This window comes from Amblyomma americanum, chromosome 4 (genome assembly GCF_052857255.1).
Source record: "Amblyomma americanum isolate KBUSLIRL-KWMA chromosome 4, ASM5285725v1, whole genome shotgun sequence".
NCBI classification, from domain to species: Eukaryota; Metazoa; Arthropoda; class Arachnida; order Ixodida; family Ixodidae; genus Amblyomma; species Amblyomma americanum.
Window position 1 is genome coordinate 22,930,459 of NC_135500.1, and position 22,789 is coordinate 22,953,247.

The 22,789-nt window shown below is 47.9% G+C and overlaps 1 protein-coding gene across 8 annotated transcripts in view; it reads left to right on the top strand.

Annotated features, from left to right (window-relative positions):
* Positions 1-22,789, top strand: part of PRAS40 (Proline-rich Akt substrate 40 kDa) — a 111,448-nt gene that overhangs the window by 87,750 nt on the left and 909 nt on the right. For 5 of the 8 annotated variants that reach the window (XM_077660796.1, XM_077660798.1, XM_077660803.1 and 2 more), the window contains one exon: positions 3,569-3,634. The exons of the other annotated variants lie outside the window; for them this stretch is intronic. In XM_077660796.1, the coding sequence (XP_077516922.1) occupies positions 3,569-3,634 (66 nt within the window). The remainder of the gene's footprint in view (positions 1-3,568; positions 3,635-22,789) is intronic. 8 annotated transcript variants of the gene reach the window in all.

A 22,789-nucleotide genomic window follows, 5' to 3' on the forward strand; every position in this document is an offset into this window, starting at 1 on the left:
TAAGGGAGCAGGTACTCTTCGGCAGCCACCTGAACACAGCCGCACAGCTGCAGAGGAGAACTGTACAGCTCTGTAGCCTTATGGCTATGTCCACGTGGATACTGATTAGTAAGGAACTTCCTTATTTCAGATCTTACTCAAAGAATTTCCCCTTAACACTTTTGCCTGATGCTGGTCATCTGCTTTATGGTTATCATTAGCCGTTAAAGGTAATATCTTGGAAAATTCGCAGACATTTAAACTGCTATTGTGCAATCAACGTGGCCTGCAGAGCGTGTCATGTATCAGAGGTGTGCCGGCGCTGCGCGAACTTCGTCACCATAGACCGTGCACTTGTGCCCAGAGCAGGCCGTGCTTCATAGAAAAAAGCAGTTGTTCATTGCAGTTTAAAAGGTTAGCGCTTCAGGCTGTGAGTAAGAAGTAAACTGTATATTTTTTACTTCAGTGAAAGTGAAAAGGATATGCAATAAAAGCATGTTAATTTGACCCCCATTAATTCAGAACTTCGAACTGCCAGCTTGGTCCCGGCCAACGGCCTTGTAGGTCTGTGGCGTTGTATGCTCATGATTTCGGATGCTACGGGTCTCGCATCAGCTTACTTAAATGGTCTCCTGAAGGGAGGTCACATTCAGGTATGACCAGTGCCGCAAGAGATCACCAAATAACCGTACTCAAAACCTGAATTCCAGGCTGTAGAGCCGTTCGTGGCCCACGCACCTCTGACAATGGCCTGCAACAACAGACGTGACGACAAACGGAAGTCCAACCACTTAGTTTCGGTTTCTTGAGCTTCGTGCCAGCCCATAGCAACAGTGGCTCGACAGGCACGCATCAGACAGCCAGCTGAATTTTTGGATGCTTGCTGACAGGTCGCTGGTGTTCGCCCTGTACCTTCCTTCTCTTTTTTTTTCCCTTTCCTTTGCTTCCGTCTGCGTGGTTCGTTTTTTCTTCCTGTGCGCTGAAACTGTGTGCTCATTCGTAATGCATGCAGCAAACATGCGACAGAGCTGCTTGTGCAGAATGTGACGCGGTAACGGTGAACCGGCACCATGTCACATCGTAAACGATGCCGGGGAGGCCCTTACAATTTCGGAAGTTCTGCTTCGGCACTGCCGATAATATGCACACAATAAAGCACTGGTAGAAACATGAAAAATAGTCATTGCCGCACCATCATCATCATCATCAACAACAACAACAGCCTGACTACGCCCACTGCAGGGCAAAGGCCTCTCCCATTTCCCTCCAATTAACCCTGTCCTTTGCCAGCTGCACCCACTCTATGCCTGCAAACTTCCTAATCACGTCCGCCCACCTAACCTTCTGCCACTCCCTGCTACGCTTGCCTTCTCCTGGGATCTACTCTGTTGCCCTTAAGGACCAGCGGTTATTTTACCTTCGCATTGCATGCCCTGCCCAAGCCCATTTCTTCCTCTTGGTTTCGACAAGGATGTCATTAACCTGCGTTTGTTCCCTCACCCGCTCTGCCCACTTTCATACTCATCTCAAAAGCAGGCACCCATGGCCCAGTCCTTCACCACATAAATTTACCATGATGCAAGCAGTTCTTGACACTTTCCAGGGTCATTTGATTATTCAAACTTTCAAATAATTCGAACATTTTTTCGGCCCTTTGAAGTTCGAATTAATGAGGTTTTACTGTATATACAGTCCAGGGGAACACATGCATGTGACACTGTATTAAATGGAAGAAAAAAGTAAGAATTAAAGAAAACAAGAACTTGCTTTTCCACACATGGTAGTTTGCACCTAAGAAATTTTAGTTCCTTTTGTGCCAAAACAATAGAAGGAGTGCTGACAAATTTTGGGCAACTGCGTGCCTCCCGTGCCTGGCACACATATATCATCAGATGATGGCATGTACCCGCAACAGTTGCAATGTTAGAAAGCCACGCCCCCCTCCCTCCTTGCAATCGAATCAGCGCTACTCAGTGGTTGTGAAGTTGGTCGTTAAGGCAGTGGCCTGACTGCCTGAGAGAACACTTCCCGCAGGAAAGTGGAAAGCGGTAGGTAATACTTATCACGTTCCACCTTCCCTCAGTGGTCGTCTGCTTTTCAGGGAAAACTGTGCGACACTGGTGACTTTTCGTAATTCCGTCACACTGTACTGCAAGTCCAATTCTGGGGAATATCAAAGCAAAACTGCTCCAAAATATTAAGGCTTTTCGTGCCCTCCTTCACAGGTGCAACACGGTGTCGGTGGAGCCTACACGAGCCGTGGCGTCCATGCAAGGCGGCTTCACTACACAATAAATGAGCAGCTCGTGATGAGTGCACATTTCTGCGGGTGCCTACACGGCAAGGTGCCTTCTAAAAAGAACGATGGATAGCAGTGCACCGATCAGGGGCTGAAATGGAGCACAGCTGAGTTTGGCTCGCTGATGCATGGCCAATAGCCGCTGTCATCACGGGCTAGTAGCAAAGCTCAGAAAACGAAATTATGCGCCGATGGGGCGCCTTCATTCGCTTGGAATGCCAATTGCAGCATGAATTAAGCAGCTTTTAAATGCATTGAAAATGCCAGGTGTTTCACCTAAGATATTCTACAGTTTTGAAGCGAAAAGCTCCACTACGCCAGTTTTCGAGCCGTCAGCAGGGCCGTAAGTTTGACCTTGAATGTAGCTAGAGGTCACTGTGGCCGCAAGTTTCACCTTGATTGTAGGTAGAGGTAAAACCATGAGCATAACTGGTGATATTCAGGTTCAACACATGACATCAGCTACAGCAGCGACATTAACAGCTGTTAAACAAACTATCTCGACTTTGACCTTGAGTGTTGACCTTTGACATTGACCTTCGGTCAAGTGGGAAAGCGTCTGTCAGCATCGCATGCGCAGGTCATGAAAGTGGGTTCTCCATAAAACGCCAATGCCCTTTGACGCGTTCAGCGGAACACTAGGTGGGATCGATGCGATGCCTGCCGTGGAGAGCACGTGGCTACCAACGTGACGAGTACCGCGCTAAGCAACGCTAACATGGCCGGTGCAGCCGCTGCATCTAGCAGCGGGGTTGTGAGTGCAGTCTCACAGGGGGTTAACAGCACGTTAAGCACTGTCCCCAAAGCACTTGGAACGTTTGCTCTAAAGGTCGTGCCCAAGACCATTGCAGGTCTAGTTGCAGTTACTGCTTCTACCCTTACGGTAGCTGTTATGGTCGCGAAGTTTGTCATTTCGAAGAAAGCAAGATGTCTAACAAATAAAAAAAATGCCTACTACTGTGTGTCAGTATGGCTTGGAAACCGCCAGTTGCTCGGCCACAAACGTAGCCAGGGAGATTAAGCTTTTGAAGCGAAAAGGTTCACTGCGCCACCTTTTCGAGCCATCAGCGGGGCCTCAAGGTTGACCTTTAACGTAGCTAGAGGTCAAACAAGGAAATGACGCCTGTCCCATTTATCTCATTGGACACCTCAACCCCCGCCCCTAAGGGAAGGAAAATGAAGTAAAGTTGGTTTTAAGGAAAGGAAATGAGGCCTGTCTCACATTGGGCCATTTCCTTTCTCCCCTAAACCAATTTCTTTTTCAATTTGGCTTTCTGAAATTATCTGCAGGGTTTGTGGTCGTTTGGAATGGGATTTCGTTCCACATCTCCGCATACAACAAGGTATAATACAGTTGTAAGTATCACCGAAGCTATATTAAGTATATGCTGTCTTGTGTGAGCACATTTATATCCTTTTGAAGAAAGAAAGAAGTTTAGCAAATTAAAAATGCCTGCTACTATGTGTGTGTCAGTATGGCTAGCTATGGAAACCGCCAGTCGCTCGACCACAAATGTAGCCAGGGAGATGCAGCTTTTCGCTTTCAAGCAGGGTTAACCAGAGCAGAACCACCAGCAATTTTTTGAATTAGGAGAGCATTTTTTTTTTGGCATAGCATTGCCAGCAGTTTAGCACATCAGAATACAGCTAAAGCATGGTAACTAGTAGGCTGTTTAACTAATATTCAGTAGTTAACGTTGTAACTATTACTTTTAGCCTCTGATATTGAGAGGTGTTGTAGGCCACCGTACATATCAGGTTTTAGAATTTCGAAAACGCAGTTACCCTCGGCACTGTGGCCAACAAATTTTGGTTACATTGCTCCAAAATACGTACGTGGCAAAATATAAGGAAGGAACACTGGCAGACTTTGTCCATGGGTGTTTCTCCCGTATATGTTTGTGGTCTTCGCTCTGTAGTTATGCCCCAAGAAAGCAACCAGCTTGCCCGAAAGCTCATTTTACTTAAGCTTTGTTATATTCCTAGTTATACATCGTTAGCTAAGCCAGTGCAAAAACGCAAATGATCAACGGTGGACATGAGCGATCTGGGAAGGCGGTTCCAGTCCTGTGAAGTAGGCAGAACGAATGACTGAAGGGAAGGTAGTTCTTTTTCTGATAAAAAGTGACACTGACTTTTCGTGCTTGATCAATGCAAGGAGAGAGATACAACAAGGGTATAAGAATTTCATTATTCAAAACGGGGTTGTGAAAATGTTCTGGACAGTGGAGAAAATTTGCAACAGGAGGCAAGAGATATATGTTGCATTGAGTTTTTGGGCAGGCAGGCTGTTGTTTGTTGCTAGCGGAAGGTCCTTCTCATGTGCCGCCACAGATTCCTTCGCCGCACCCTCAAGAGAGTTGGAAAAGGATAAGGTGGAGGTTAACTGGGGCAGGAAATCAGTTTGCTGCCCTGCATTGGTGGAAGGGATGACAGGGCAGAATGGTGATGGAGAAAAAGAACACGAGAGGAAGTAACCTGGGACAAACCTTATGCCCTTGAAAAACGCAGCAGTGTCTTGTAGGGCTCCAGATGGATTAGTTGGGATTAGTGGGTAGCTTACAGTCAATTAGTGGAGATTCTGCGGTGATTGGCGGGCCAGATTAGTATAATCCCATTTGATAATTAAATGGAAGGTACTTGGAACATTCTAGAAGGTAATAATTCATGCATACCATATAAGGGCAATGAAACCGGCTCCAACTGGAGTTCTGGCTGGAAAATTGCAGGAACATTAGACGCTCATTGTAGACAGTTTAGCAGGCAACCATTATGCTACCGCGTTTTCATTTATAAGAATATGCTTAAGAAGACCCCCAAGTTTTTTTGTTTAATGTCGAACTTCTCCTAGATGGTCAACACTCTGAGCTTCACCCTGACGCAACGTGTTTTGGGGATTGGGGAGTTGTGCCACTTGGGAAGCATGCGATCCATGACAACACCAATAAATGCGAAAACACAATGAGACGGGGCCGTACTGCAGCGACGCAGTGGCGCCAGTCAGCTATCAACGCGGCAATAATGGCTGCAGCACATGGAATACGAAACTTTGGTGCTCCTAGCCTAAAGCGCTTGGACTGCGTAGAAGCCGAGTCACATGACAACAATAAGCAATAGCTATGGTGGTGGCTCGGCTGGAGCACTTACACTCTGCTGCCTGCAAACGGAGTGGTAGCAGGGCAGCATGGGTAGTGGGTAAGTGGCAGGGGTATGCTGCAACCTGTGGTGCCAGGGGAGAAGATTGTGTTCTGCAAGGTCACAAGGGTGCTTCCTCTCTGGACATGTCAGCACTTGCAAGCATTCTCATCACGCCCTGTGTCGTATTATAGTCGGATACAACTCAAGAACGAAGCAGCTTTGCCCCGTCAAAGGACCCTCTCCCAGCCTATAGCGTCAGCCGATTCTCATGAGCCTGCTAGAGTGACAATGCAGGGAGTGGCAGATAGTCTCCTCCCTCCATGGTCTGGAGTAGTCCCCTTCCTGCATTGTCATACTGCTCCCTGCATTGTTACGCTAGCAGGTTCAATAGAATCGGCCGATGCCATTGGCTGGAAGGTGGTTGTTTTTTAGGGAAAAGCAGCTTCGTTCTTGAGACGTATCCATCTCTGGTATGTGTTGCCACTATCGACACATTAGCAGCACAGGTGAAGTTTCCTTGCAGCGCATGGCATAGTCCATGGCTGCTTTACAACAGACCCCTTCTGCCTAACAAAGTTATCTGTTGGTCTACAGTCAAAACTCGATTTAACGAAACCCGATTTAACGAAAATCTCGATTTAACGAAGGTATCCTAATTCCCCCTCAGACGCCCATAGGGTTCAATGCTTTGATTAACCCGAAATAACGAAACCGATTCCGTGATCTGTCCCGATTTAACGAACCTTTTTTCGAGAAATAAAGGTGAAAAAGTGTTAATTTTTAGTCTATTTTGTAGACAGCACCCCAAAATTTATTGATTGCGAGTCAGCGGTAACAGCGCGGAGCATCTTCATCCCGTCGCTTTTTTCAAACTGCGCGGCGCAAAACGAGTTTTAATTTTGAGTCGAGCTCACGAGATGGCGCCAGCAGTAAAAAAGTTTCGTGCCACATTTCATAGATGGCGCTGTTGCAGTTCGCGTGTTTTTTTTGTGTGTGTTTGTGTGTTGTGCTCTGTGTTCGCTCTTGTGCGGATTTCCCCGTGCCTTTGAACGCACGTCTTTGTCAAGCTCAGCTTGTTAGGCCTCCATCAGTCTAGCCTTGCTATCGTGAACGCGGACGTGGTGTGTGCGAGCAAGCGCGCCGCTAACCCTCCTGACTAGCAGATGGAGCCCTGCAAGAAACGAAATTGTCAACTGCTTCAGGACTGCCGGTTTCGGTACACTAGGCCCTGAAACTGCCGAAGCTGGTCCGGACTGCGTGAGCGCCGTGCACGAGGATGAAGATGCCTGGGAACACCTTCGCTCAGTGGATGAAGTGCCCACAGGCATAAGTTTCTCAGACTACGTGAACGCTGACGCAAACGCAGTCACAACGGAAGTTTTGACTGATGCCGATATGTTGCGGCTTGTAGGAAGCGTGGAGGGAGTGACGGCTGAAGACGCTGCCGACGACCCTGCAGGTGCCGAAGCTCCCGTGCCGACACCAGGTCAGGTGATGGATGCTCTCGATCTGCTGCGACATTTTGCCGGCGCACACGAGGGGACGGAAGACGTGCTGGACGCACTTCAGACCTACGAGAAATCGGTGCGGCCGTTGCTCACAAAGCGCACGCAGGCAAAGATCACCGACTTCTTTGGCGGAAAATGAATTTGTAGTCCCCTCGGGCCTTTCTTGTCGAGTAAGAATTTTTGTTGTTTCTTTTCATACGCGCTAGCGGCGCCGGTCGTGGTGTTGGCGCTACCCACTCGAAAGTAGCGCGGGGGGTCATGACGATGACCATACGGACCCCCAAAGATTGCGCTAGTTGTATGATTACCAACTTTGGCGCCAATTTGTCATTAGCTGTGTGGCTTGCCGTCCCGTCGGCGGTATTTAGGGAAGATTGTTGCGCCGCTAGACGAACCGTCCTTTGGGTCGGTGCTACCGGCGTGAATTCGTCACGCGCGAGTGCGACGAAAAGTGAAAATGGTAGGTGCTAACCGATACGACCGCGATAAGCTGGTACGGTTTATGCGGATGCAAAATGCATTATGTTCAATGGGTGCTCAGTCGGGGACTTGACTTTACTACTTTTAAAACGAAAGTACTGTTTAAGCTGTGGGGTTGGATTGGGGAGATAAGTACTTTCTCCCCACTCAATCGCGGCTGACACGGTTCAAAGCCGCCCGGACCCCACCCCGTGATCGCGTACGCTACCGAGCGCTCGCCGACCACGGCGGGCCTTGCTCTGGGGGAACAAAGGAACGACACATTGGCTGACACAAACAGGCATTTATTGCTACAGAAACAATAATGCCAGCTAGCAACAAGGTACGCTAATGAATCAAGGTCGTCCGACTCACCAGCAAGGTTCCGAGCGAATGTTCGCCCGCGCTAGGGCAAGGGATATAAACTCCGCAGGCCGGACGGGACGAGTACGGGAGCCTGTCTCCCCGTCGCTTCTTCGCCCCGTCGGCGAAGAGCGGAGCCCCGAGCGACGCGTCCGATCGCGGCGATTATCCCAGCCCAAGAGAGCCCATCTCCCGCGGGCAGGCTTCAGCAGTCTCCCCCGCAGCGACGCTGGTGCCCTCTCTTGCCAGTTAATGTAACTGGCAAGGGAACGCGCTCATCCTCGGGGTACGACTGCTGCTGCACGGTGCCTCGCGGGAAAGCAAACTCAGGGGGCTGCAGGGCAGGTCCCCACAAAGCGGGTACGTTTTATCGAGGTTTTACTGTAATCGAATGTACTGAATTATGTGCCCAAGAAATGCCTCATTCAATTTAACGAAGTTCTCGATTTAACGAAATAATTCACGGCTCCCCTCAACTTCGTTAAATCGAGTTTTAACTGTAGTTGGTATAGCATACAAAATTTTGGAAGCGCAAGTTACACGATTGTAAGTCTACCCCCCATATAGCTTGTCAGACAAAAGAAAAACTTGGAGGTTGCTTAAGCTTGGCCTTCAACAGTAAAACGCGATAGCATTAGCCAGCCACCGTCGCGTATCATCAGCCGTGCGCACAAGCGGGCACATACTGGCTCACACAGGCGTGCCTGTGGGCATGTTCCAAAACGGAAATGCATTAATCACTGTACTACTCTTCCACACTTGCGCCATCGTCCTCACTAGCGCTGCCGTCGTGATTGCTGCTGCGGTCCCACAGCGCGTCGTTCTATTGCTAACGTCGTCGTGCAGTGAAATCCCGCACTTCGCAAACAGCTGCACCACGACATCGCATGGAACAGCTGAAAACTTTCCCTCTCTGCAGATGCCACACCTGTATCACCCTCATTGCAAGCTTCGAAATTACTGCCCGGCGCACAGTTGTTTGTTTCTTCGGCGTACAGAATGAGAGCCATCTTGAATGTAGCCATGAACGAGCGCCAGATGTTTACCGGACCTGGAGCACAAATGACGATTGATGAAGCACTGCCTTAAAGACTTGGAGCCAAAGAGAAACTACAGTGTGCGTAAGCGGCGTTGGCTCTTCAGCTACCAACGCTCCCGGCACTGACGACGTTCCGAGTGGCTTGGAGGACACTGGAGCTTCCCCTTTAAGAGTAGAACGGAATAACGTTATCGGGCCACCGCCACATATCAGCAGCTGCAGCCTGCAGCCATGTGTTGTTGTGCTCGCGCTTCCTTCCTGCTGTTGAGTTCAGCGAATTTGGACATGGGGAGGATTCCCTGAGGACAACCACGAGGGTGGGTAAGCCCTCTGGGGGAGACGTGGCTGCAGGAATGCCGGAAGCAGCGAAGATAATAGCGTCCCCACGTGTTCGAACAGGAATGCCGGAAGCAGCGACGACCATAGCGTCCCCACGTATTCGTTCCGGTCCTCAGACGACAAAGTACAAGATAAGTGTTGCCCTCTTCAGTCACGCTGGGGTTTAACAATTGCCCGAGTGCCGCGCCTTCAACAGAGGTTCCGCGTTCCGGTCATCGGTACAAGATCTTTCAACCCCTGATGGGAGACAGCCTGCATTCCTGTGTCACGCAGGTGCCTTCCGGGTCCACATGGGCGCGGTCCGGACACACGTGAGTGCCCACCTGGAGGCCGCGTGGACGACAACGTGACCGGGTCCTGTTCCCTTTCCCTCGACCGAGCTGCGAGAGAACATCAGGACCGCCCTGCCATCGTGTGATTGGACATCATTCTTCGAACTGTATTCCCCAGCTAGGGATCTGGGGAATACGAAGAGTATTTAAGGAGCTGCTGGTTAGGTACCAGAAGAGAGCCCCCCTCTTGAGAGATACCAGAGACTCCCGACTGCTAAGAAGCTCTCTTTACTGATAAGCACTCTCAATTGCCCTACTTGTACATTATGTAAATAGTCTTTGTATAATGCTTTCCAAGTTTTCTTCCTCCGATCGTCCTCGTCTCTTCTCCGGCCCAGTCACGCTACCTGAATCCTAACAACTGGTGGCAGCGGTGGGATGCTGCTACCTGAATCCCAACAACTGGATGGCAGCTGTTGGGCGTGCACGTGAAGTTACCGGCTCCAACGGACCTCGGGAGCTACGGGATGGACGGGCGTCAGCTATACCTTGGCAGGGTGAGTGCCCAATGTTTTCTGTTCATTTCGCCAGACCGTACTAGCACAGGCAGATGCTAGGTGCGGATTCCTGTTTTCTGGGAAATTGATTTAGGGAAACTGCTTTGTCCACTTCAAGCTAGGGCTTTTGTTTAGCGGGCTTGCTAACGCATGGTGGAACTCACGATGGAGAAGTTAAAAGTGCAGGAGCTGCTTGAAATTTGGCAGGAGCTGGGGATTTCGCTACGTTCTGCGAAAATAAAAAAAAAATTCTCGAGGTTATGCGGCAGGAAGATGTGACTACTGAGGAGGTGGACGAGGCTTTGGAAACCATTGTTGGACGCAAGAAAGAAAAGGAAGAGCTTCGGTTGGCTCAAGAAAGACTGCAGTTGTGCGAGCGGAAAGAAAAAGAAGAGCTTCGGTTGGCTCAAGAAAGACGGGTGTCGTTCGAGCAGAAAGAAAAAGAAGAGCTTCGGTTGGCTCAAGAGAGACGGGAGGTCCGTGAGGCAGAGGAAAAAGCGAGAGAACATGCTCCAAAAATGAAGGAGCTCGAAATCGCGTTGAACGGAGGGAATATGGCGCGTCTTAGCCCTGTAGCTTCGGTAGAGGAGCAAGGGAGGCAGAGATTGCAGTATCTTGTCTCACCATACCACGTGAGAGGCGATATTGCACTCTTTTTGGTAAATTTCGAGCATGCATGCGGGAAGGTGCACATCGACAAGAGCGCTTGGTCGGAGAAGTTACTTCCTCTCCTTCCGTGCGAGGCGGCCGAAGTGGTGGCTCGTCTCTCACAGGAAGAGTGGGACCACTACGAGAAGGTAAAGGGCGCACTGCTTAGAAAGTACTGGCTTTCTGCTGAAGCCTTTAGGCAGCGATTCAGGCAGGCAAAGAAAGGCGGAGAGTCGCATACTGACTTCGCGTACCATCTTAAAATCAACTTAAACGAGTGGCTTAAGACTGCTGAGGTGCACGGAAGTCATGACAAGGTACTGGAGTGCATCGCACTAGAGCAGTACTATAGCGCGATTCCAGAAGATCTGAGGATATGCAAGATAGGCTAACAGATATAGACCTAGACAAAGCGGCACAGCTCGCACACGAGTATTACGTTCGTTAAAATCTCAAAAGCAAGGCAGGGTACGATAACAGGTTAGGAAAGGGAAAAACCTATTTAAAGAGAATCCCCAACCGAAGGGTGCCACCAGCACGCCAGGATTACCGAACAGAGGAAGCGGGATCAAAAGGAGGAAGTAGCGAAAGCAATACTGAGTCGCCCAAATCTGCAGATTCGCCGAAACAGCAGGCACCTGGAGCTCGCGCATTTGAAGCACGAAAGCCCATTGTGTGCTATAATTGCAACAAGAAGGGTCACATCTCATGGAACTGCAAACAGCAAAAGATGGCATTCGCGTGCATGCGAGAGTCGGAGGAAAACCTTAAATTGCTGGAGCCATACATGCGGGACGTGGTGATAAATGGCAAGAAATTAAGAGCACTGCGGGATTCAGCGGCTACCATGGATGTTGCTCACCCGTCCTGTGTTTCCTCCACGGACTACACCGGCGAATGTGCCTGGATTAAGCAGGTCGCCGAAGAACAGAGTGCATGCTTGCCTATAGCGAAGGTGACTCTAGAGGGGACTTTTGGCAGGCTAGACACAGAAGTGGCAGTTAGCGCAAACTTGCCGACGCACTTGCCCTACCTGTTTTCGAAGAGATCCGAGCAGCTGCTGAAAGAGGTCTCTCTTTCACCTTGGGCTTGGCTTGCATGGCGCTAACACATTCTTGAGTGCGAGAGCTCACAAAGAAACCCGACTGCGCTCCGATAAATGAGCAGGCACCGAACCATTCTCCCGACCAGCCAGGGGATTCTTGCAGGAAAACTGATCCGTCTAAACCGCATGAGCATGACCATGAAGGTCTTCCCGAACCAGCGGTAGCTCATGAAATCCAAGGAATTGCCGATTCCGTAGAGAATGGGGCAACAGGAACCAATGCGAAGTGTTCGATATTAACACCTGCTTTGACTTGTTGGGAGGAGTTAACTAAGGTTGATAGGAAAGCACTCATTGCAGAGCAGGAAAGCGACCCATCGTTAAGAGCTCTAAGCAATAATGCCAGAGCAGCGCAGTCACTGTCTAAAGTGTACTACGACAAATCTGCACGCAAGCGCACCTTTCAATCTGGTGACCAGGTGATGTTGCTGCGTCCGTCTAAAAGGAACGAGGTTGAGGTGCAATGGGAAGGGCCAGCTAAGGTAGTGTCCAAGCTTTCGGACACCAACTATGAGGTAAAATTTAAGAACAAACACAATCGGATAATCCACAGTGATTTGATGAAGCCTTATGTACAGCGTCAGGCCATGGCGCTGAACATGCCAGAGGAAGAGATCTCAGACATACCTTATGTCCCACATGAGGACGAGCAAGCAGTGAGTGAGCTGCTAAATTCAATCGACAGAGAGGCACGTTTGACGGAAAGTCAACGAGGAGACATGAAAAACGTTGTCCGCGACTTTGAGGCGGTGTTTTCAAACAAGCCAGGAAAAACAACCCTCATCGAACACGACATTCAGCTGTCCAGCGAGCAGCCGATGAGGAGCAAACCGTACCGTGTCTCTCCAAGACAAAAGGAAATCATTGAGACAGAAATCCGCCGTATGTGCGAACTTGGCATCATAGTGCCCTGCGAAGGTGACTATACGTCACCAACATAATTCTAGAGGTTCCAGGCAAGGATCTGAGACCTTGCGTGGACTACCGGAGACTGAATTCAATCACAGTGGACCAGACCTACCCCATTCCGAACATCAAGAAAAGGGTTGAAACAGTCGCTAAATCAGAATATATATCCACACTGGATTTGGTTCGTGGTTACTGGCAGGTGCCACTCGCTGAGCGCGCCAGCAGGTACGCTGCATTCGTGTCCCCCGCGGGCACATTTCGCCCTGTAATGTTGAGCTTTGGCTTGAAAAATGCCCCGTACTGTTTTTCAAAGTTAATGGACCAAGTGCTGCAGGGACTGGCAGATTTCGCTCTTCCCTACCTTGACGACGTGGCCGTTTTCTCACAAAACTGGGAGGAGCACATTGAATGCCTGCGTATTGTGTTGAGCCGACTGCTTGAGGCTGGTTTAACGGTAAGGGCAGGAAAATGCCACCTGGGGTGCGCCGAAGTGAACTATCTTGGGCACGTGATTGGACGAGGCCAACGCAGACCTGCCGTGGTGGAGTACCGTGGTGGAGTACCGTCGCCCAACCACAAAATCGGAACTCAGGGCTTTCCTTGGCCTAGCAGGCTATTATCAACATTATGTAAAGGACTACTCTGATTTAGCCAGCCCCCTGACCGACGCACTGAGAAAAAGTGAGCCTACCCATCTTTCTTGGGACCAAAAGAAAGAGAAGGCATTTCAGAGTCTGCAAAAGGCCCTAAGCGAGCGCCAGATTTCTTGAAACCCTTTATCATACAATGTGATGCCAGCAACCACGGGTTAGGCGCTATTCTTTGCCAGGAAAGCGATGGCAGGAACACACGGCCTGTCCTTTACTTGAGCCGCACGTGGGAAGAGGTGTATAGCACGTCTGAAAAAGAATGCGCATGCCTCGTTCGGGCTATTGACAAACTGGCATGCTAAGTCTCTGGGTCCCGTTTCACAGTAGAAACAGACCATTGCCCTTTGACTTGGCTTCACAATATGTCGCCCAAAAGTGGTCGTCTACTGAGGTGGAGCCTGACACTCCAGCACCACAGCTTCGAGGTTCGCTACAAGAAAGGCAAGCTCCACACAAATGCCGACGGGCTAAGTCGAGCCTTTTAGCTGTTAAAGATTTCACCAAAAGGGGCTGTCCCCGAAAATTTTAGTTTTGGAGATTTATTTCATATTCTCTTCCTAATGCAGAGCGTATATCTCCCACTTTCTTTGCCGTAATGTTGTTCATAATCAGGTAACATACCTAGGAGTACGTTTTCCTTATTTTGGCCAAGGATAAGTAAGAGCGAGTTGCGTAACATGCCTTGACTCTGAGGTATTGGGGAGGGCAAAATTGAACACCACGTCAGCCAAAACCAATCACCTATTCCCGTACCGCGTGCCGTCTAAGCACCAACCTGATTTTATTTAGCGAATTTTTTTCCCTTCCAAGTACACCTCGAGCGGGAGCGCACGCCTTGGACAGATGCCATGTCTAAACTCCTCGTCGGGAGACACCATGTGTTCATTCAGGCAAAACATTTGATCTCTTCAAGTTTTAGTTGAAGTTTTTTTGCTAAGTGCAGTTTTGGCCCTGGGTTTTGGTCTGGCGGGATGAGTGGGCTCTGAGGGCACTTGCTTTTGTCAGGTGTGGTTTGGCGTCTGTGATCCCTTTTGGCTAGCATTGCAGAGAATTTCCCAAAACGGCCATCTGACGAGGGGAAGCGATGGCGAGCCTCGGCACTGAAGGTCATCCGAAGACTCCCAGAGAGCATCTGGTTCCTGGCATGCCCAGTCAACTGAGCTACATGCGAGCAGTTCATCTTCCGGGTGGAATATCTGGTGGCGGGGGTGCTGTTGTGCTCGCGCTTCCTTCCTGCTGTTGAGTTCGGTGAATTTGGACATGGGGAGGATTCCCTGAGGAACACCGCGAGGGTGGGTGAGCCCTTTGGGGGAGACGTGGCTGCAGGAATGCCGGAAGCAGCGACGATAATAGCGTCCCCACGTGTTCGAACAGGAATGCCGGAAGCAGCGAGGACCATAGTGTCCCCACGTATTCGTTACGGTCCTCAGATGACAAAGTACAAGATCAGTGTTGCCCTCTTCAGTCACGCTGGGGTTTAACAATTGCCCGAGTGCCGCGCCTTCAACAGAGGTTCCGCGTTCCGGTCATCAGTACAAGATCTTTCAACCCCTGCTGGGAGGCAGCCTGCAGTCCTGTGTCACGCAGGCGCCCTCCGGGTCCACATGGGCGCGATCCGGACACACGTGCGTGCCCACCTGGAGGCCGCGTGGACGACAACGTGACCGGGTCCTGCTCCCTTTCCCTCGACCGAGCTGCGAGAGAACATCAGGACTGCCGTGGGTGGTACCATCAGTGCCATCGTGTGATTGGACATCATTCTTCGAACTGTATTCCCCAGCTAGGGATCTGGGGACCTTTAACGCCGCTTGGCGAAGGCAACACACCACTTTGGCCCCAGATTCCTATAGACTGCACCTCCTGCCTGACCCGACCGGGGAAGATTGGCAGTTGCCTTTTCCTATCCTACACTTCATCTTTTACTTTCCTATCTCTTTCTTACAACTCTCCTGTCTCCTCCTTCCTTCTTGGTTTTTCCTTTTTTCCTGGTGGCTAGGGTTAACCTTGTGTGGTGAACTACCCTGGGTTTCGTCATAATTGGTTATAGTTGAGGTGTACAGCTATCGTGGGCAGGGCTTTTTTTCAAGTTCGTGTCCTGTCCCCTTGTTGGGCTCCATGGTGGGTGGGTGGCTGGCACCGTGGCCGAAACACACATTTCTTATGGTCTCTGTTGCCTCAAATAATGATCGTGCTCTGAAAAGGGTGCGGACTGAAGAAATAACAGCCCAATGCTTCCAAAAAAACAAAAAAAAAACTCTTCCAAGGTTTCACGTCATCCACAGTGAAAAGACTGAAAAATCTGCCAGAAAAATGTCCCCATTCTTAATTCCCAAATGTCTGACTGATGCGTTAGGCACAATCTACAAGTTGACAAAAATGCCCAGTGGTGGTCTCCTACTAGAAATCAAACACACCGTCCAGCACTCTAAACTGTCCGACATAGTATCAATAGGAGATATTCCAGTCTCAGTAACTGCACACAGAGCTCGAAATACCATCCGAGGAGTGATATCCGAGTCCGACTTTCTCGAGCTCACTGAAGCAGAAATGCTGGAGGGTCTTAAAGATCAAAATGTCACAGATATCCTGCGCATTAAAATTAGAAAAGAGAACAAAGAAATACAAACCAAGCACCTCGTCCTCACCTTCAATGCCAGCACACTCCCCGAATGCATCGAAGTAGGTTACTTGAAAATCTACGATACAGATTGACATAGCGCAGTGGATCAAGGACGAGAAGAAGAAACACGAAACACAGAAAGGGCGCTGTGTCAGTCTGTGTCGTAGAAAGTATGAACCAACTAGCCCACACCAGAATTCTCTTAGTACTTGAAAATCAAGGTCCGACACTACGTCCCAAACCCCAGAAGATATTTTTAACTGTCAGCGATGTGGCCATGGGTCTCAGAGTTGCCGTGGTCGACAAACCTGTGCGAAATGCGCCTCGCATGAGCAAGTTTCAGAAAACTGAAACAGCAGCACTATGCTGCGCGAACTGTGAAGGGGACCACCCTGCCTACTCCAGGTCTTGCCCAAAATGGAAGACTGAAAACGAAATCATCACTATCAAAATAAAAGAAAACATGTCGTACAAAGAAGTGCCTGTGCAACTGTCACACACAATTGGAACATTTTCTTTTACTGGGAAAACCAACTTGGCTGATGTGGTGTGCGTGGGCGTGGCACACCACATCGTCTTCTGGCACCTGCCCAGGCCACAGACAGTGAGCCTGTGGCAGGGCCATCCGTGCCCCCAGGTGGAGTAGCTAACACTATTCCGCCAACTCCAAAGCAGGTTCCACAGACCCCCGGGTCGGTGGGCCTAAAGACCTCTTCCCACAGGTCGAGGTCTTACTCGAAAGTCCACGTGCCTGATGCACGGTCGTCCAGCTCCAGCGCCTCTGCGGAGGCGATGGACACGAGCCAAGGCAGCCCTGTGCCGTCCACATTGGATGGACGGCAGGGCTCCTTGGATCGGTCAAAATAAGACAGGTCACGGGGCCAACAAAAATATAGTCTAGTTCTTCCACTTTACACACATAAGGTAAAAGGTAAAATAGCTTTCATAGTACATTGGAACTGCAGGGGACTTTTGGGCAAGTTAAGCGACATAAAATAAATCATTGCTTCACTGTCTCCTGTCACCATTTGCACGCAAGAAACCAATCTAGGCCCCAGCACACTAGTGTGCTAAAGAAATACACTGTTTTCCACCACTACCGAGAGCAGGCCAGCAGGCTTTCGGGCGGAGTCGCCATCATAGTACAAAGTAGAGTAGCAGCTTGTGAAGTACAACTTAAAACTAGATTAGAGGCCGTAGCAGCCACGCTACTTACATATAAAACCATAACAGTCTGCTCCATATATCTTGAGCACACATAAAACTAACTCAGATTGATCTAGAGAACCTTGTTGAGCAACTGCCAGAGCCTTATTTGGTAGTTGGAGACTTCAAAGCACATTCCTGTTTTTGGGGAAGTGAGAAAACAGATACCAGTGGTCAGATAAGAGATGATTTCATTTTTTGTAGTAATGTTTGTTTGCTGAACCCTGGTAAACCCACATACTGCTCCCCTACCTCAGGAAGAATGAGCTGTTTAGATTTGTCTTTTAGTTCATCTTTTTTTAGCGATTTTAAATGGGACATTTTAGACGCCCCATATGGAAGCAATCATCTCCCTGTTATAATAGCTACGTCATCCTCGCCAACAGTGATCCCTACGAAACCACGGCGATGGAAGCTACATTTAGCTGACTGAGAATTATTTAGAGGAAAAGCCGGCTTAGAGAACATTGTGTTAGAAAATCTCAGCATAAACGAAATAAATGAAACGTTTACAACATGCATTCTTACTGCCTCACCTCTATCAATTCCAAAATCCTAAGGAGTGGCCCGCCAGAACCACAAAGTGTTATACACACGTGAATGCAAGGAGGCAAAAAATGACAAAATAAAGCCTGGGGAGTCTTTCGCAGATACCCAAGACACGAGAACCTTATCCTTTTCAAAAAGGCGAGGGCGCAAGCCAGATATATTCGGCCGAATGCTGAAAAATTATCCTGGAAAGCTTACGTGTCTCCTATAAACAGCTCAACAACATCCAAAAAAATGTGGGAACAAGTTCGAAAATTAAATGGCACCTACTCACCTTTCACAATTCCTCTTTTAACAACACCTGGTATACAAACAAGTATTGGGAAACAGGCAGACATATTGGAGGACCACTTTGCTGTGGTTTCAAGTTCCTTGCACTACAGCCAGTCATTTTTAAAATACAAATACATAGCGGAAAAACAGACTCCCTACATGTGGAAATGGAAATGAAAAATACAGTAGCCTTATTACACTCCAAGAAATCAATACTGTACTGTCTGCTTGCAAGAAAACTGCTCCAGGACCCGACCAAATACACTATGAAACGCTTGCCCATCTTTCCAAGTCTGCTGTAGAGGCGCTTTTGAATTTTCTCAACATAATATTCTTACAAGGAAAAATACCCGAGGAGTGGAAAAAAGCCATTATAGTACCATGCCTGAAACCTGGAAAGCCACCAACGTCCCCCAGTAGTTATAGACCAATAGCCCTTACTAGCTGTCTCGCTATATCGTTTGAAAGTGTTGTGAACATCAGGCTGATATTTGTTCTTCAATCTCTTGAACTTCTCGACATCCACCACTGTGTGTTTAAAAAATCTTGTTCGACAACTGACCATCTCGTTCGCCTCACAAATACAATTTGAGAAGCATTCATACATAAACAACACTGTCTAGCAGTATTATTTGATATGGAGAAGGCTTATGATACCGCCAGGAGGTTTGGGATTCTTTGCGACCTTGCAGACATAGGGATCCGTGGAAGGATGCTGAACTGTGTAAAATATTTTCTGTCTGAGCGCTCATTCCACGTACACCTATGTTCCACCCTTTCCAAAAAATTCCTTCAGGAGAATGGGGTACCGCAGCGGTGCATTTTAAATACTACCCTGTTTGCCGTGAAAATGAATTCCATAGGTAAGATAATTCCAAAGTCCATTATGTATTCTCTATATGTTGATGAGCTTCAAATACCATGCACATCCTCCAGCCTATCAACCTGTGAGCGACAGAGACAACTAACATTAAACAGACTTGCGGTTTGGGCAGACAGAAATGGATTTAAAGGTGCACTAAAAAGGAGTCTGAACTCGCCTTTTTACTCGTCGGGGGAACTCTATCTACACATTCCGGGAATTCCTAGAAACTTCGAATTATTGTCCTGTGCAGCTGATTGCACTAATTTAAATCGGATTAAACGTACCGGCTCCTGCCTTTTTTGGACTCAATACGGTAGGTAGGCGGAGTCAACCAACGCGTGGAGTGCCTTTCAGCCAGTCCAGTGGCTGCTTTGCTTTCGCTTTTATTTTGTTTTTTAGGTTTCTGTGAATAAACGATTTCAGTCATAGACAATACAGCCGCAAATTAAGCCCATGGAAATAAAAATACACGTGTACTCTGAATTATGTATCACTCCGTCGACGGCAGAGCAGCAAGCCGCCACGGGTCCGGCTGACGCGTTGGTTGACTCCTCCTACCTACTGCGTTGAGTTCAAAAAAGGGGCGGGAGCCGGGGCGTTTAATCCGATTTAATTGAGGTAATCGGCCGCACAGGACAATAATTCGAAGTTTATAAGAATGCCCGGAACGGGTAGATCGAGTTGCCATGGTAAAAAGACGAGTTCAGATTCCTCTTTAGTGCACCTTTAAGTTCTCCCCACAAAAAACAGTTGCTCTTCTGTTCTTGCTTAAAAGAGGTTGACAGATCGATCCCACCCTGCACTTAAAGAAATTATACTTCCAGTAAAACAAGAACATAAATTTTTGGGCATAACATTTGACAAGAAACTCACATTTGTGCCACACATAAACATCACCAAAAAGAAAGCCTCCCAATCCCTGAATATATTAAAAGTACTGTCAAGAAAATGGTGGGGATCTGATATAACATGTCTTCTACAAATCTATAGGTATGTAGTACATTCTACCCTAGACTATGGATGCATTGTATATGGGTCCGCGAGGCCATCATATCTGAAGTGACTTGACCCAGTGCATAACCTTGGTTTATGTCTTGCAACTGGCGCATACAGAACATCCCCCATAAATAGTCTCTATGTCGAAATCAGTGAACCCTCCCTTGCTGACAGAAGAACTATGCTCGCATGCACATATGTCATAAAAATCCATTCACTCTCAAAACATCTCTGTTATCCCATAGTTTCTAAGTGCCCCTCCAAGACACTGTTCAATAACAAACCCCAGTCAGACCTTTGCCAAAACTTGGAAATACTAGATGCCCTTCCTGATGTCGTCTCAAGGCACGACTCACTGCCCCCATGGTACTGCCTTCCCGCTGTATGTGACTTCACGTTAACACACCTCCAAAAAAAAAAAACACCACACGAGCACATATTGCAAGAATACCGGGCACTGCAAGAAAAATACACGAACTACACGGATTTTTACACAGATGGCTCAAAAACAGCAGAATATGTTAGAAGCTTAGTCGTACAAGGAAACTGTCAAAAAACAGTTTGGCTGCCAAACTGTGCACCCATTTTTACAGCGGAATGTTATGCAGTCTCTGTAGCTGTAGGCAGAATAATAAAGAATAACATTCAAAACAGCATAATCTACACAGATTCACTTAACGTGCTCACTGCATTACACTGCATAAATGCAGTCGAACCATCTATAGGAAACATATTACTCAACATAGAAAAAGTCAGAATACAGGGACATATAATAAATGTCTGCTGGGTACCAAGCCATGTTGGAATAAATGGTAATGAAAGAGCCGACAAATACCGAGCCATGTTGGAATAAATGGCAATGAAAGAGCCGACAAATACGCTACACAGGCTCGCAGTCGTGCAATCGAGAAAGTCGGCGTGCCCCGTAGAGACTGCGTGGTATTAATACACAGTAATCTCAAGGCTAAATGGCAAGAAACCTGGGACAGAGAAGTAAATAACAAACTGCATTTGGTAAAGCCCGTATTGGGCGAATGGAAAACCTGTAGTCAGCAGGAAAGTTTCGTGGAAGTAATTTTATGCCGTCTCCGTATTGGACATACACACCTTACCCACAAGTTCTTACAAAAGAAGAACGTATTTTTGAAAAATGCGGAGAGGAAATTACAGTACACCAGATCTTATTCTCATGCACAGAACTTGAGCCACCGAGTAAAAAACATTTTACTCTATTCTACAAAGAACACATTCCTCTTACCCAGCATTGATTTTAGGTCAAGATGCATTTATTGATATCTGAAATGTTTTTAGCTTTCTAAGGAAGGCAAGTCTCCTTGAAAAGCTCTAAGTTCCAACCCTGCGCCTTCCTACATACGGTGGTACACCCAACCACTTTCTCATTCCTGGGAAGAGGGCTAAGGTTTTTTTATGTTGATGGGTTGGGAGCCTTGGGATCCTTGCAAGCATGGTTGCTGACATTACCCAACTCTCTTGAAAGCTTTCACTAATAGCCATTTTTAAAATTTATTTTCTTTCGCATTACTAACAAGCACAAACTAAATTTTTAGGCCCTCTACACCACTGATAGGTTTTCACGTTTGTAAAATTCAGCAGAAAACAATTGTCCTACACCTTGAGCTTGGCACATGATAGCCTTACACCCCTGCCACACTGAAAATTTAATGTCTTTCCAACCGAATGTGATTCGATGCATCGAATGTCATTCGGTCTCTTTCGGTGCTACACGGTAAAAAATAATGTAATTCGAAAATGATGGCAGTGACGATCAGTGAAAAAAAAAAAATAGTATGATTGAAAGACATCAGCGCATGTAAAAGATGTTCGAAATGGTTATGTAATGTTTCAAAAGCGGTTGAAAACATTTCTGTGCAGTATTATAAGCTTAAAATATTTTTTCCGGCAATTCTCCAGCACTTTAGCCATAAAAAGCCAAGCGAAGTAAGAAGTCAACCACAATTGTATCTAATAAACGTAAACAAACAAAATGGCTGACACGGTGGCGCAGCGTGGGAATGACTTCCAAGAGGTGAAGTGCTCAGTTACATATTTAAGTACTTGCGAGCTGAACGAACATGGAACGCCAACTAGCAAGAAACACGCAACCCAAAATGTTCGACGGTCGCAGGAAAGGCCCTGCTCCGCGGGCGGCCGCTGCCATTGGCTACTACTGGGACTGAGAGTAACAGCTATCCACGACAGCTTCTAGTGTCAAGAGATTTGCACCAAAGTTAACATTTTTAGCAGAACTAAATAAATACAATTTCTAACTTTGGCAGTGCGCATGCTATTTTTTCGTGTCGCTTGTTTCTGCTGCTTGTCTGGTGTCCAGAGTACACATTCTGTTTGAGATCGAGTGCGAATGAGTTCCCCAAAGTCATTCGATGGCGAATGTCATCCCAACCTAATGATGTTAAATTTTCCCGTGTAGCAGCCTATTAATGGCATTAGGTGCTAATGTCATTCGATGAGAATGACATTAAATGGCAGGGGTATTAGGTGCTTATGCGCCATTAAACAAAACACAGCACTCGAATGTAAGTTGACCCGCCCAACACATTTCAGGAAAAAACTTGGAGGTCGCTTAAGAGTGGCCTTTAATAATGCATCGCGATAGCATTATCTGTCAGCAGTCACTATTGGCTGCTGCGCGGGCGTGCCCGAGGGCACATTATAAAGCGAAAATGTATTAGCCACCGGCCTACTTGTCTGCACTTGTGCCATCATCCTGACTAGTGCTGCCATCGTGACCGCTGCTGCGGTCTCACAGCATGTCATTCTAACGTCTTCGTCGCAGCGAAATCCCGCACTTCGCATTTCGATAGTTGAAGGAAGGGCCATGGCCCTTCCTCCGCGATCCATATATGCACGGTAAATACCTTGTTATTGCAGTATTCATACTGGGTGATTTCGGTTTCTTAGCGCCAGGTCAAGGACGTCAAGGAGGAGCAGCAACCCTGGTCATGTGGGCCCGAAAAGTTGTGACACACCATAGAG